The sequence below is a fragment of the Pelophylax lessonae genome (genome assembly GCF_965119305.1).
Source record: "Pelophylax lessonae genome assembly, chromosome: 4".
Classification (NCBI taxonomy): Eukaryota; Metazoa; Chordata; class Amphibia; order Anura; family Ranidae; genus Pelophylax; species Pelophylax lessonae.
The window spans coordinates 608723859-608740166 of NC_138771.1; the positions used below are offsets into that span (position 1 = coordinate 608723859).

Genomic DNA, 16308 nt, shown 5'->3' on the forward strand with positions numbered 1-16308 from the left:
TCCCATTATGATGATGATGGTAATAATAAAAACAACATAATTGACTGATTGAGAGAGTGGAACTTTCCCCATAACCATTTGATAAAAAATAATGTTCTTCAGCAAGGAACATACACTGCTCCAAAAAATGAAAGGAACACTTTGAAAACACATCAGATCTCAATTTGGAAAAATCTCATGCTGGATATCTATACTGGTATGGACTGGGTAATGTGTTAGGATCTATACTGGTATGGACTGGGTAATGTGTTAGGATCTATACTGGTATGGACTGGGTAATGTGTTAGGATCTATACTGGTATGGACTGGGTAATGTGTTAGGATCTATACTGGTATGGACTGGGTAATGTGTTAGGATCCATACTGGTATGGACTGGGTAATGTGTTAGGATCTATACTGGTATGGACTGGGTAATGTGTTAGGATCTATACTGGTATGGACTGGGTAATGTGTTAGGATCTATACTGGTATGGACTGGGTAATATGCTAGGATCTATACTGGTATGGACTGGGTAATGTGTTAGGATGGTATGGACTGGGTAATGTGTTAGGATCTATACTGGTATGGACTGGGTAATGTGTTAGGATCTATACTGGTATGGACTGGGTAATGTGTTACGATCTATACTGGTATGGACTGGGTAATGTGTTAGGATCTATACTTGTATGGACTGGGTAATGTGTTAGGATCTATACTGGTATGGACTGGGTAATGTGTTGGGAACAAAAGGATGCCACATCGTTTAATGGAAATTTAAAATTATCAACCTACAGAGGGCTGAATTCAGTCACCCCCAAAAATCAAAGTGAAGAAATGATGCAGCAGGTTAGTCCATTTTTCTGAAATTTCATTGCAGCAACTCGGAATGGTACTCAGTAGTTTGTATGGCCCCCATGTGCTTTTATGCATGCCTGACGTCGGAGCATGCTCATTTTGAGAAGACGGATGGTGTCCTGGGGTATTTCCTCCCAGATCTGGACCAGAGCATCACTGAGCTCCTGAACAGACTGAGGTGCAACCTGGCAACGTCTGATGGACTGAAACATAATGTGCCAGAGGTGTTCTATTGGATTTAGGTCGGACAAGCATGGGGGCCATTCAATGGTATCAATTCCTTCTTCCAGGAACTGGCTGCATACTCTCACCACATAGGGCTGGGCATTGTCCTGCACCAGGAGGAACCCAGGACCCACTGCACCAGTGTAGGGTCTGACAATGGGTCCAAGAATTTCATCCTGATACCTAATGACAGTCAGGGTGCCATTGCCTAGCCTGTAGTCTGTGCGTCCCTCCATGGATATGCCTCCCCAGACCATCACTGACCCACCACCAAACTGGTTGTGCTGAACAATGTTACAGGCAACATAACGTTCTCCGAGGCTTCTCCAGACCCTTTCATGTCTGTCACATGACCTCAGGGTGAACCTGCTCTCATCTGTGAAAAGCACAGGGCACCAGTGGCGGACCTGACAATTCTGGTGTTCAATGGCAAATGCCAATCAAACTCCACGGTGCCAGGGAGTGAGCACAGGGCCCACTAGAGGACGTCAGGCCCTCAGCCCCCCCCCCCCCTCTCGTGAAGTCTGTTTCTAATTGTTTGGTCAGAGACATTCACACCAGTGGCCTGCTGGAGGTCATTTTGTAGGGCTCTGGCAGTGCTCATCCTGTCCCTCCTTGTACAAAGGAGTAGATACCGGTCCTACTGATGGGTTAAGGACCTTCTATGGTCCTGTCCAGCTCTCCTAGAGTAACTGCCTCCTGAATTCTCCTTCATGCTCTTGAGACTGTGCGGAGAGACACAGCAAACCTTCTGGCAATGTCACATATTGATGTGCCATCCTGGAGGAGTTGGACTGCCTGTGCAACCTCTATAGGGTCCAGGTATCGTCTCATGCTCCCAGTAGTGACACTTACCCTAGCCAAATGCAAAACTAGTGAAAAACAGTCAGAAAAGATGAGTAGGGAATACAATTTCAGTGGCCTCCACCTGTAAAACCATTCCTGTTTTGGCGGTTGTCTCATTGTTGCCCATCTAGTGCCCCTGTTGTTAATTTCATTAACATCAAAGCAGCTAAAACTGATTAACAACCCCCTCTGCTACTTAACTGATCGGATCAATATCCCAGAAGTTTTAATGACTTGACGCTATAATAAAAAGTCTTCCCTTAATATTTTTAAGCAGTGTAGATTTCACATGAATAATTATGCCACCAACATTAGTGTGTGCTGTAAAGTGCCTCCAGGATTGCTCCTTTTTCTTCTTTCTGGAGGCTGCCATTTTCCTGAAGCCCAGAGCCCCTGAACAGCAGTAAATCATAAAGCGGAACGAAACCCCTCAACTTAGGGCCAGTTCGCACTAAATGCGATAACAGATATTTTACCACATGGTAAAATGGCTGTCGCTGCAGGGACATAAAGGAAGCAATTGTTTTCCTATGTGTCCGATTGACACTGCAACACAGCCTAGCGCTGCGATAAAATGTAGACATGCTGTAGTTTATTGCAGCGCACCAGCCTGACTCAGGCTGCAATGTCAGGCAGCGCATCGCGCTCCTAAAAATTGCAGTGTATGAAGTGTGTGTTTTTGTACACTTCACATAAAGTTTGATTAAAAAAAAAAAGAAAAGGGGGGGGGGGGATGTGGTGCACTGAACAGTGCACAACACTGCCCCCTAGCCAACTGGCAATGCAGAGTGGCTGCCGCTCTAAATCGCTCTGGCTGCTCTGCATTTTAAGGCTGTGGGCCAGTGTGAATTGGCTCTTAGCGGTTTCAAAAAACAGTTACATTCCTGAAATACTGGGATTGATAACTGTCATAGTTGTTTGTTGTCTCAATCAGACTGTCAAACTATCAAATGGCTGGTGTCATAATTGATCACATGTTCAACACCATGGCTGTTGAAGATCAAACAGAAGCAGCTTCCTTGGCTGTAAAGGATAGGAGGGTTTAATGCCTCTTTAAGGCTGTCAGCAGATCGGCCTCTACAAACTCAGCAGTGCCTAAAAATAGAGAGCAACTGAGCATGTGCAGAGCAGGGGGAGACCGTGGATTACTGGATTTTAAACCGTATAGACACTGATTTTTAATGTTTTACATCGCTATACCTGCAAAAGGGGCCAACCTGAAGTCATCTAGCAGGACTTAATTTTTAGTTTAAAGTTCCACTTTAACTTCACTTAGGTTTGGTTCGACTTGAATCGACTAAAATAGCAGTGCGATTATGTAGTGCAACTTTTATTCTGCTTTTGTTGCCTTTTAGATGTGGTTTGCATATTCTGTGGGGCCAAATCGCACTGTATATTGCACCAAAGTCGCATCACAGCTGCACTGCATTGATGTGAACAGGCACCATTAGAAGGAATGTTATTTCCATTGTCATGTGATTCAATGCGACCTGAACCTTGTAGCTCTCCTTCCAACTTGTGTCTCTTTGTCCCATATTGGCACTATATCCACTGGAACATTTGCATTTTGCAGGGCAGAGTAGGGACTGGCCAGAGAGGGGATTACTTTGACGGAGTTGGCCAGCTCATACATGTATCGCAATATGTGTGAACCAAAAATCCCTGTTTTTGTGCAAAGTTTGCTAGAAAGGGTGTATAGCAGTGTGCAGAGGGTTCATCCCAAATTTTCAGTGTGACCCAAGTTGCATCTGAAATCGCATCGCTGTGAACCATGCCTTTTAAAGTTTATTTAAAAATGAAAAGGTGAACTAACTCCAAATATCCCGGCCACACCTCGGGACCCTGCCGCTGTAGCGGTTGATACAATGCAGAGATGTGGAGTGAGTATGCATCATAATGCTTGCAATGGCATGATCATATTGACCAATGAGAAGCACTTTTCTTCTGGGGCACGCTCCTGGAAGAAGCCTCAGAGGCACTTCTCATTGGTCAGCATGATCACAAGGCTGCACTGACCAATGAGCACTTGCATTATGTTGGGTACTAACTCTGGTGTACAGACAACCACACTGGCAGTATGGAGCGTCATTACCAATATGTGCAGCGGGGTCCAGAGGGGTGGCCAGGATATTCGGAGTTAGTTCAATTTTTCATTTTATGGAAAAAGGTGAACTTACCCTTTAAAGTCTGCTGAAACTCAAAAACAAACATATTTTCTTCCCATTATTTTCACCTGGTGATCCTGCCAAAAATTCCAGCATCTGCTGGGAGGAATGAACTCCTGCACATGCACAGCTCAGTGTACAATTCCAGCATCCGCCAGGATGAATGAACTCCTGCACATGCGCAGCTCAGTGTATAATTCCAGAATCTGCTGGAATGAATGAATGACCTGCACATGCGCAGCTCAGTGTGCCATTCTAGCATCCGCCAGGATGAATGAACTCCTGCACATGCGCAGCTCAGTGTACAATTCCAGCATCCGCCAGGATGAATGAACTCCTGCACATGCGCAGCTCAGTGTACAATTCTAGCATCCGCCAGGATGAATGAACTCCTGCACATGCGCAGCTCAGTGTACAATTCTAGCATCCGCCAGGATGAATGAACTCCTGCACATGCGCAGCTCAGTGTACAATTCCAGCATCTGCCAGGATGAATGAACTCCTGCACATGCGCAGCTCAGTGTACAATTCCAACATCTGCCGGAATGAATGACATGCACAGTTCAGTGTACCATTCTAGCATCCGCCAGTATGAATGAACTCCTGCACATGCGCAGCTCAGTGTACAATTCCAGCATCTGCCAGGATGAATGAACTCCTGCACATGCGCAGCTCAGTGTACAATTCCAGCATCTGCCAGGATGAATGAATGCACTAAACATGCGCAGCTCAGTGTACAATTCCAACATCTGCCGGGATGAATGAATTCCCATGTTTGCGCAGATGTCTCTTTGGCTAGTGGCTCTGCTCTCTGAATGAATGAATGACGTGGTTGTGTGGGTGGAGCCCGAATGGCCATGCTGTTTTCAAATTGTGACAGCGGGTGCGGGAGGAGGATTCCCAGCCCAAATGCTTGCCTGGAGACATTGGATACACTCCCGGGCCACTAGTTTATTCAAAATGGCCATGGGTCATGTGACCTGGGGTTGCTAAGATACCTTGCCTAATATAAATCGGTGAGTGGAGCAAGATGGCGCTGCTCCCGATGACGCCAGTATGACAAAACGCGTAGGGTGGAGCCTAGCGTCATTGCGCAACTTCCGGTTTGGGTCCGTGGAGAGCATTGCGTCCCGGACTTCCTGGTTTGACATGAGCAGATTGATTTTGATTTAATGTAAGTGCACTACTGGGATTTCCTAATAAAACCATTCATGCAGATTTACACTATGGCAGGGATCCTCAAATTACGGCCCTCCAGCTGTTGCAGAACTACACATCCCATGAGGCATTGTAAAACTCTGACATTCACAGACATGACTAGGCATGATTGGAATTGTAGTTCCCGAACAACTGGAGGGCCATAGTTTGAAGACCCCTGCACTATGGGGTCTATTTTTGCCATTTCTATGTACTACTTATACTGCAGGGGATTGGAAGGGAAGCTCGTCGGAGGCATACAGACGGGGGTACCCCTGTTGCAAGGGGAGAGACGTCTGGTGAGTGAAGTAGCAGGAGGGGGGCAGGAGTGGAGACACCGGGCACATTGCATGGGGTTGCACGACTCCCTGGCTGCAATATTGTAAAATATTGATCCTTTTATTGATACCACCAAAAGGACTGGCAAGGAGAGCTGGAGGGTTTGGAATAACTGAGATACTGCATAAGATTTATGGACTGTTCACTTTTAACCCGGATCACCTTGTGTTAGTTAGCCCACGGTTTATGTATAAATTGTATAGTGAAATTGGATGTTCACGTCACTTGGGCACCTTTTATTTAGCACATGCACTTTAATAATAATTGTAATTTTTTGCACATAATTTCTGCATATTTTGCACAATATTCTTTTATATACTGTATTTTTTGTTTTTTGGTTTATGATACACTATACAAGTTGTACATTTCACACAGAGCAGCGCCAAAACCCAATTTTTACATAGGTTTCACAACAGGCACTAGCTTGATAGCTGTCTAAAGCGGGCCAGCAGCTCTATGCACACTTAGCACTTTATTACACATTGGTGTTTATCCATAGTGCGGATTATACACATTTAGTCTTGTAAAATGTTATATTTCCCCTTATTTTCTGTCTAGGTGACAACAATAGACAAGGTGACTCTTCCCAACAGGCACACCGACTGCAATACAACCCTGGGATTCCAAATCCCCTTTCACTCAACCTAAAACGTTTGAATGGAGAACAACTTTAACTCTCAACCTTAGCTTAACCACTTAAGCCCCGGAAGATTTTACCCCCATTCCGACCAGGGGGTATTTTGCGATTCGGCACTGCGTGACTTTAACGGACAATTGAGCGGTCAGCTTAGGTTTTGAGGGTTACTTCAATGTTAAGCATTGGGGGAGGGGGATGTAGGTGAGGCCTTAGGATGATAGTAAATCTTTAACCACTTGCCGACCGCCGCACGACTATCTACGTCGGCGGTCAGCCCCTCACAGGCAAACTAACGTAGGGCTACGTTGCTTGCTTGTGAGGGTCTAGGGAGCGAGCGCGCGCTCCCGTGTGGTCACGGACCCCCCCGCGCGTGTGACCAGCGGACCCGATGTCCGCCGGCCACTCTGCGATCGGCGGGGGAGAGGGAGAATGTCAGGCAGCTTGTGTAAACAAGCCACCTGTCATTCTCCTCGCTGTAAAGACACTGATCACATGGATCTACTATGTAGATCCGTTGATCAGTGTCCTTACAGCTCAAGCCACAGCCAATCACAGTAGAAAGCACGCCCCTAGGGACACACACAGCCCCTCCCTCCCAAATAAAGTTAACCCCTTCACTACCAGTGTATTTTTACAGTAACAGTGCATATATATAGCACTGATTACTGTAGAAATGTCACTGGTAACCCCAAAAGTGTCAGTCAAGGGTCCGATCTGTCCGCCGCAATGTTGCAGTACCGCAAAAAAAAAAAAAAATCGCAGATCGCCGCCATTACGCGGTAAAAAAAAAACAACAAAAATGACAAAAATCTTTCCCTTTGTTAGTAAACGCGATAACTTTTGCGCAAACCAATCAAAATACGCTTTTTGCAATTTTTTTTTACCAAACATATGTAGCATAAAACAAATTGGCCGAAAATGTTAAAAAATTTTGATTTTTACATTTTTTTGGGGGGGAATTTCATATAAAAAAAATGTGAAAAATATTGTTATTTTTGCAAAATTGACGCTCTTTTTTGTTTATAGCGCGTGATCAAAAAATCGCACAGGTGATCAAATACCACCAAAAGAAAGCTCTGTTTGTGGGAAAAAAAGGACGTCAAATTCGTTTAGGTACAGCGTCGCACAACCGCGCAATTGTCCGTTAAAGTCACGCAGTGCCGAATCGCAAAATAGGCCCTGGTCAGGAAGGGGGTAAAATCTTCCGGGGCTTAAGTGGTTAAAGTATCTTTTCTTTGTGTACTACAATCTAGTTCAAAATATAGCCCACATTTTTTTTTTCCTCAAGTTATGAACTAACATATATATAAATTTTATAGGGATAGTTTGTATTTTCACACGAAGCCAGCAGGTGGAGTGCTTGGCTCCTTAGGGTCTCCTTAGCATCTCTACTATTTACAGAACTCAATAGCTCAAGTTTAAAATGTACACAGATGAGTCTGTGACTGCATCCAAGGCCTCCAGATTTCTCAGTCAATGACTCCTTCCCCTTCCTTCTAGCATTTCTGGATGTTTGCATTAGAGTGATTCCTCCCCTTCTATCCCACTCTTTTCCAGTGGCTCCCCATATTTCAGGCAAAGCATCCGGAAGGAACCTTTTCCTATTTTCTTTGATTCCTTTATCATGTGATGTTATACAGCTAGAATACATTGGTTTCCACATGAGATAGATATACTGTATGTATGTATGTATGTGTGTATATATATATATATATATATATATATATATATATATATATATATATATATATATACATACATACATACATACATACATACATACATACATACATACATACATACATACATACATACATACATACATACACATATATATTTCTTTCTTTTTTTTTTTTTTCTTTTTCAAAAAATAAAGGGGGTGGATCACTGGTAACTCTGTTCTGTCTAACATGGAATTTTGAATAAAAGGAAGCAGAAAGACCAGAGTTCCACCCCCTTCATTTGTCGGATTATACAGAGAGCGGTAGGTGGGAGTCTGCTGGATGCTGAAGCACGAATACTAGATTTTTAGCACATGTGGCACACCTTGGCTGATATAGATATATATAAATCAGCCTTTTTCAGCCAAGGTGCCCAAGTACCCTGGGGCACCTTCAGGTTTCTTTAGGAGTGTCTTAGCAAAATACCTAAAAATTGCCCCAAAAACATTGTATATAATCCAGCAGGTGAATGAAGTCAGCCTTTTAGTGCGATGCGGGAACGCTGCGAATATACAGCGTGTTCCCGCATCGCATCCGCACCCCTGGCAGTTCACACTGCTATATGCGATACGCTGGGGGGGGGGTCAATTAAAAGTTAACGACACCCCCAGATCAGATCGCATATCGCAGTGTGATCTGACATTTCGCACAGAATTGGATCGCACTAGTATGAACCACCATGCAAAACCAATTCTGCTGTGGACCAAAAAAAGGGTCCTGTGCGTCTTTTAGTGCGATTGCGGTGCGAATTCAGCCATACAAACTGTATGGCTGAATTTGCACCGCACAGACATTGCATGTAATTTTAGGAGCAGTGTGCTCCGAATTACATGCGATCTCTGTGATCGCACAAATGTGAACCAGGACTTAGTTACACAAAGCACAGGTTTTCATTGTGCACCTATGCTGCCTTCTACTGCCGGCATCCTAACAACCAATGACATCATAGGTTGATAAGAAGGGTGCGTTTGGCGCCTGCACAGCATCCTTATTTGGCCCTCCCCTGTCCCTCTCCATCAGCATTGGGGTCTCATTGGCTGAGTGAAGGGGAGAAACTGAGGGATAATAGAAACAATGGAATACTAGTCAGTATCAGTGTGCAAAGGTGTGTTTTCTTTGTAAGAAAAAAAACGTTGGGTGTCCTGTGTGTGCGGATGTTGCTGCATTATGTAAAACTATTAGTTTAGTTCTGTTACATTTTTTAAAATGGGGGCCTCAAGACTGCAGAATTTGAAAGAAAAATAGGTTGTTAATTGCTGATCTAAATAAATGTAATATGTAAGGTGCGGCACACCTGTAATGACTCCCGATCTCCTCAGTCTCCCGTAGGGTTGCAGACCTGTTCACCAACCAGGATGGCGACTCAGGCCTACGTGGCAGAACTCCAGACGACTCCACCTGCTTCTGGCCAGGTTACACCTCAACAGTATGTGGCAGAACTACAAGTGGCTCCACCCACACCTACCACCCAGACAACAGGACCGCAGACGCCAGCCCCCCAGCAGTACATTGTGGTCACTGTATCTGGTGAGTGATCGCTCTGTATTATTAGAAGGGATGGATTATAAAATCCCAACGTTTACCTTCCTGTGACCAGTGTACAGTGGATTACTACCATTAGGATGAAAATCGTAACTTTGTAATACCAAGACTGCCATTGCTGGCCTTTCCTGATAATGCTGTTTGTCTGGTTGACACGTTGACCCTCTAAGTATATAGATAAAGGTGTCTCTGACCTGTGTGATTTCTCCACTGTATGTGATTTAAAAATTATTGCAGTCACCAGTCAGGATAGCAACCAGGAAACTAGCTTTTTCAGAAGGCAGTCAGCAGTGGCAGCCCCTGTATTTTTCTTTTTTTTTTGGGCATATTTGTGATTCCAGTGGTGTCCCCCAGCTCATTTAGGCTGTTGAACTTTAACACCCTAAACACTAAATGCTCCAAAGGAGCTGTGATTTTTAAGGTGCCAATAATGTACTACAATATACAATAAAAATTCATGATTTATATGTATCCATGTTTAAATATAAAAACATTTTCCATAAACTTCTGATTGGAATATTAACAGCATCATTTTACTGTAGATTCTGATAGTTTAGTGATCTCAACATGTTTCGCCTGTTAAGGCTTCTTCAGGAGATATACAATACCACTTTGAAGATGTACAATAACAAATAATACAGTAAGTAAATACAATACAAATTCTTGAAGACATATAATGTGCACACAATATTAGCAAAATCTGTAACCAATATATTTTAATCCAAAAAATTAGGTGAAGGGCATCTTACCAATCAAAGCAAAATAGCTGAAATCCAGTACACTATTGGAATCTACAGTAAATGTATGCTGTGAATATTGCAATCAGAAGTCTGTTCATGGAAAATGTTAAAGAGAGTTTTTATATTTAAATATGGATATATAAAAATTATGAATTTTTTTTGTATATTGTAGTACATTATTGGCTACTTAAAAATCCCAGCCCCATTGGAGCATTTTGTGTCTTGTTTATGGTTATACATGGGATATGATGCCTTGAGTTCTTGTCTGACCTAAGATTCATGTGATATATAACATGCATTTTGGTTTGTTGATAACAGGTACTAAGAGGCCTTGGTCTTAGCGTTATCCCCTTCAAATCCTAAATACACAAACACATTGGAAACACAAGTCCATGCATGTCAATAACAACTGGAAACAACAAGCAAACACAAGGGCACACCGCCCTAGTGCATTATCCTTTAGAAGATTTATTAAAAAGAAAAGTTAAAATACTCACAAACAAGTTCTTGATAAAAGCATATCACACAAGGAACGCAGTCCTCAGCATTGAGATCCAAGGGTGAGCTGTCCCCTAAAGTAATGAAGGTTTACGCGTTTCGAGGCCTAGCTTCTTCCTCAGAGCCTCGATAACAACACATGTCAATGCACAAAAGAAACGCACATTGACGCATGACAACACATCCACCTAAAACGATAGAAAATACACCTCTAGGTACACACATCGATCCAAATGGGCCCTTAGCTGATGCTTCAGGTTGACTATTCTGCAGTTGCTTATAATGGAAATTTTAATCACAGAGATATTCTCCTCCCAGTGACTGTTTTCTTTACCACAGAAGGAGCCATGAGAGCCAGTGATGGAGAACTGAGTCCCGGGGGATCCTCTACGCCGCAGACCGCTGTGCCCACACAGGTAGTGCAGCAAGTGCAAGCTGCACAGCAGGTATGGCGCTATTCTTATGATTAACCTCAGTGGTTAGTTAGGTCTCTGTTTGGGCTGATGAAGTAGAACTTTGCAGGATTCGCAAAAAGTAAAATCAGCAGGTGGATTGGACACGCAGGCCATCCCTCTGCAGAGAACACAGCCTCTCCAACAGTGTCTGTGAAAGAACACAGTAACCTGTCCTAGCACTGTGTTTTTTTTGTTTTTTTTTTTTTTTGTTTTTTCACAGCAAAAAAAAAAGAGGTATATGTATCATATACAGAATTGGGGGACATAAGAGCATCATGTGACAAAGGATCACACAATTACAGCAATAAACATCCTGTACAATAGCTGCACAGGCATCCTTATTACATCTACAGGTTGCAAAACTATCCTTGTCTAAACCCTAGCATGAATACAAACATTCCGATTTGGGTAGGGCTAGCTAAGTGGGGAAAGCCATTTGGGAACTGTTAGCTCAGTAGGGACAGCCAGTGGGAAAGGGCTAGCTAAGTAGGGACAGCCATTGGGGAAGGGCTAGCTAAGTAGGGGCAGCCATTGGGGAAGGGCTAGCTAAGTAGGGACAGCCATTGGGGAAGGGCTAGCTAAGTAGGGGCAGCCATTGGGGAAGGGCTAGCTAAGTAGGGACAGCCATTGGGGAAGGGCTAGCTAAGTAGGGACAGCCATTGGGGAAGGGCTAGCTAAGTAGGGACAGCCATTGGGGAAGGGCAAGCTAAATAGGGGCAGCCATTGGGGAAGGGCTAGCTAAGTAGGGACAGCCATTGGGGAAGGGCTAGCTAAGTAGGGACAGCCATTGGGGAAGGGCTAGCTAAGTAGGGACAGCCATTGGGGAAGGGCTAGCTAAGTAGGGACGGCCATTGGGGAAGGGCTAGCTAAGTAGGGACGGCCATTGGGGAAGGGCTAGCTAAGTAGAGACAGCCATTGGGGAAGGGCTAGCTAAGTAGGGACAGCCAGTGTGGAAGGGCTAGCTCAGTGGGGATATCCATTGGGGAAGGGCTAGCTAAGTAGGGCCAGCCATTGGGGAAGGGCTAGCTAAATAGGGCCAGCCATTGGGGAAGGGCTAGCTAAATAGGGCCAGCCATTGGGGAAGGGCTAGCTAAGTAGGGCCAGCCATTGGGGAAGGGTTAGCTAAGTAGGTACAGCCATTGGGGAAGGGCTAGCTCAGTGGGGTCAGCCATTGGGGAAGGGCTAGCTAAGTAGGGATAGCCATTGGGGAAGGGCTAGCTAAGTAGGGACAGCCATTGCGGAAGGGCTAGCTAAGTAGGGACAGCCAGTGTGGAAGGGCTAGCTCAGCAGGAACAGCTGCATCGCATTTCATTGTATCACATATCCCAAAAATAACAGGATTATTCCTCATTTCAACCCAGTGGGCGGAGCCATTTTTTAAAAATTACTTTATAACTCATTGGCCAGATACCCATAACCGATGATGTATAGTGCAAATATAGCCAAAAATTATATAGCCATTTATTCCACACTACAGATCTTCATGCCCTCAGGTAACTGCCTGCCTTTATTTATTTTTTCTTCTATTTAAAACTCAATTTTGGCTTTAGAGATTTTAAAGTTTTTAATTAATAACAAAATAGAAGCAGCTTCCTTTTCTTCTTATCCACCCAAAAATAAACATACATATTTATTTAGTTACTACATTCTGCAATATAAAACATGATTAGCCTACCAGATAAGATTGAAAAGAAATCATAGAGGCAGCTTCCTTTTTATTGGACCGTCTAAAAATAAACAGAATCATCGTAAATAATCTGAATGGAGCCTTTATGTTCTAACTTCAGTTCCTGAAAGCCACTTCCTTTCACAGGATCACGGCTCTGCTCCTTGGGATTTTTCACTTTGTAGTGATATAGAAGAGAAATAAAATAATGCAATTGGTGAGGCTTGATCCTGAAATCAGGGAGTCAAGGCCCTTGTAACAAAGTCATACTAGCTTCAAAACGCACACAGAGGAGGGTAACGAAGATAAGACTACTTCATGTGGTAGATGGTTGCTGCTGGATTTTTAAAAGTTTAAAATTAATCTGTTTCATTATATATATTATGTAAAGTATAAAATGCTTTCAAAATGTATATATATTGTATATTTCATTTTACAAAATGCAACGAAAATCTACTTCAATATTTGGTGTGACTACCCTTTTGGCTTCAAACCAGCATAAATTCTTATACTTATACACTTTGTACACTTGCACAAAGTCGGGGCTTTTGTAGGATTAGAGTCAAGCGTCTGATTAACCAGTTGTACCAAGCAGGTGCTGATGATCATCAATTTCATATGTAGGTTGAAACACGGTTATTAACTGAAACAGAAACATGCCACAGGTCATACATCATGGCAAAACTGAGTGCAGCAACAAGACACAAGGTAGTTATACTGCATTAGGAACATCTGTCCCAGGCATGGATTTCAAATCAGACTGGGGTTTCAAGATGTGCTGTTCAAGCTCTTTTGAAGAAGCACAAAGAAACTGGCAACATCGAGGATCATAGACGCAGTGGTCGGCCAAGGAGGCTTAAGCATGATGTGTCTTTCATCTGCTGCATTACTTCCCTTCAACATCAGATGATACCCAGTAGTGCCAACAGCACAGAACTGGCGGAAACCAGTAGGACCCAGGTACACCCATCCAGGGAAGCCATCAGGGGGGGACAGCCCATACACATGTAGGGGGCCCAGGCGTTCTGAGGGGCCCAGCCGCCCACGCCCCAACCAATAAGACCGAGTTGTTGCTGCTGTAGTAACTAGCAATTGCTAAAGCATGGCGGCTGCATAGTAAGCCGATGCAGCTGAAGGGATGCCTCTTTGCTGAAAATGTGAGGCTGTCTCTTTTCTGGATTGGGATATCTCTTTGCTGAATATATGAGACTGTCTCTTTACTGGATTGGGATGTGTCTTTGTTGAATATATGAGGCCGTCTCTTTACTGGATTGGGATGTGTCTTTGTTGAATATATGAGGCCGTCTCTTTGTCGGATTAAGATGTCTCTTTGCTGTATATATGAGGCTGTCTCTTTACTGGATTGGGATGTCTCTTTGCTGAATATATGGGGATGTCTCTTTGATGGATTGGATTATTTTTTTCATTAAGTTGTAAGAGTGTTAAAATAGAAGTGGGTGCACTGAAGGACTTGGTGGGATGGCCAGTGAGCAGATTCGGTGGGACCGCCAGAGGGCGGGCCCCGCAAAATGTTGGTGGTCAGGACCAGAGGGGCCCAGGAATAAAGCTGTGTAAGGGGCCCCAAAATTTCTGATGGCTGCCCTGCACCCATCTACTGTCCAGAGAAGACTGGCCAGAAGTGGTCTTCATGGAGGAATTGCGTCCAAAAAGCCACACCTCCCCGACATGGAAACAAGGCTAAGCGACTCAACTATGCTTGAAAACGTAGGAACTGTGGTGCAGATGAATGGCAGCAGGTACTCAAAAATGTGAAATATTTGGCTGTAGCAGGAGGCAGTTTGTTGGCGAAGGGCAGGAGAGCGGTACAATGAGTGTCTGCAGGCAATAGTGAAGCATAGTGGAGGTTCCTTGCATGTCTGGGGCTGCATTTCTGCAAATGGATTTGGAGACTTGGTCAGGATCAATGGTGTCCTCAATGCTGAGAAGTACAGATACTTATCCATCATGCCATACCATCAGGGAGGCGTGTGATTGGCCCCAAATGTTTTCTGCAGCAAGACAATGATCCCAAACATACAGCCAAAAATCCCTATCTCCTTTATTAAAGTTGAGTTCCAGTCATTTCTTGTTTATTAAAAGTGAGCAGCTACAAAAAGTGTATCTGCTGACTTTTAATAAACAGCCACTCATCTGTCCCACGATCCAGCGGTAAACTCACCCCAGCCGCGTTCTGCCCATGTTCCCCCTCGGCGGCGCCGGCATCTCTACTATGGGCACCCAGCTGTGAAAGCTTGCAGTTTCACAGCCTGGTGCCCACTGCGCATGCGCGAGCAGGGCTGCACTCTGACTGGTCCCAAAGTCTTCTAGGATCTGTCATGTGTCCCAGAAGACTTCAGGAAGGAGACCCATCCACTTCCTATCGCCTAAGGCGACCGGAATGGAAGTGGGATCATGTACCTGTCAAAATCGGGTACCTGCATCACCCCCCCCCCCCCCCCCCCCGCCAAAAGCTTTGTTTCACAAACAGGAGCCGGAGAGGAGGCCTTAAAGCAGAAGTTCCACTTTTGGGTGGAACTCCACTTTAAGAACTATCTTCAGCAACCTACCTACCATGTTCCTTCAAGAACTGTTGCAATTGTACCTAGAAGAATTGATGCTTCTTTGAAGGCAAAGGGTGATCACACCAAATATTGATTTGATTTGGATTTCTCTTCTGTTCATTTACTTTTTTTTATAATTCACTTTGTATGTGTTTGTGTGTGTGTATATGTGTATGTATGTATGTATGTATGTATGTATGTGTGTGTGTGTGTGTGTGTATAATATATATATAACAGTTGTGTTCAAAATTATTCAACCCCCAATGCCGTAAAGGGTTTTAGGGAATTTAGTGTACATTTGTAATTGTATTCAGGATGAAATCCTACAAGGACTTCTTAAAGAACCATATGCAACTAAAATGACATCAATTTGTTTTGTAATACCGTAGTAAATGTTTCTTTTGTTAATTCTTCATTGACACAATTATTCAACCCCTTAAAGACTACCACTCTGAAGAACAGAGGTTCATTGAAGTGTATTCAATCCGGTATTGAAAACACCTGTGGATGTCAGGGAGAAGCAATAAAGCCTAATAAGCACCAATTAGGCAGCTTTAAAATGACTGTGATACTCAGCTCCTTCTAGACATTTACTGGTGTGGTTACAAACATGGTGAAGTCAAGAGAATGGTCCAGGAAGACAAGAGAAGTGGTGATTACTCTTCACAGGAAGGGCAATGGCTATAAGAAGATTGCAAAGATGTTAAACATACCAAGAGACACCATAGGAAGCATCATTCGCAAATTCAAGGCAAAGGGCACTGTTGAAACGCTACCTGGTCGTGGCAGAAAGAAGATGCTGACTTCGACTGCTGTGCGCTACCTGAAGCGTAGAGTGGAGAAAAGTCCCCGTGTGACTGCTGAGGAACTGAGAAAAGAT

General features: G+C 43.9%; 1 protein-coding gene and 1 pseudogene across 3 annotated transcripts in view; both read left to right on the forward strand.

Annotated features, from left to right (window-relative positions):
• RFX1 (regulatory factor X1) overlaps positions 1–16308 on the forward strand; it is a 66902-nt gene that overhangs the window by 7726 nt on the left and 42868 nt on the right. For both annotated transcript variants that reach the window (XM_082254839.1, XM_082254840.1), the window contains exons 2-3: positions 9286–9493; positions 11086–11192. In XM_082254839.1, coding sequence (XP_082110965.1) covers positions 9322–9493; positions 11086–11192 — 279 coding nt within the window. In that variant the 5' untranslated portion in view covers positions 9286–9321. The remainder of the gene's footprint in view (positions 1–9285; positions 9494–11085; positions 11193–16308) is intronic.
• On the forward strand, positions 13543–14588 carry LOC309554677 (annotated as a pseudogene). The gene is made up of 2 exons: positions 13543–13716; positions 14479–14588. The product of its transcript is annotated as an uncharacterized misc_RNA (transcript).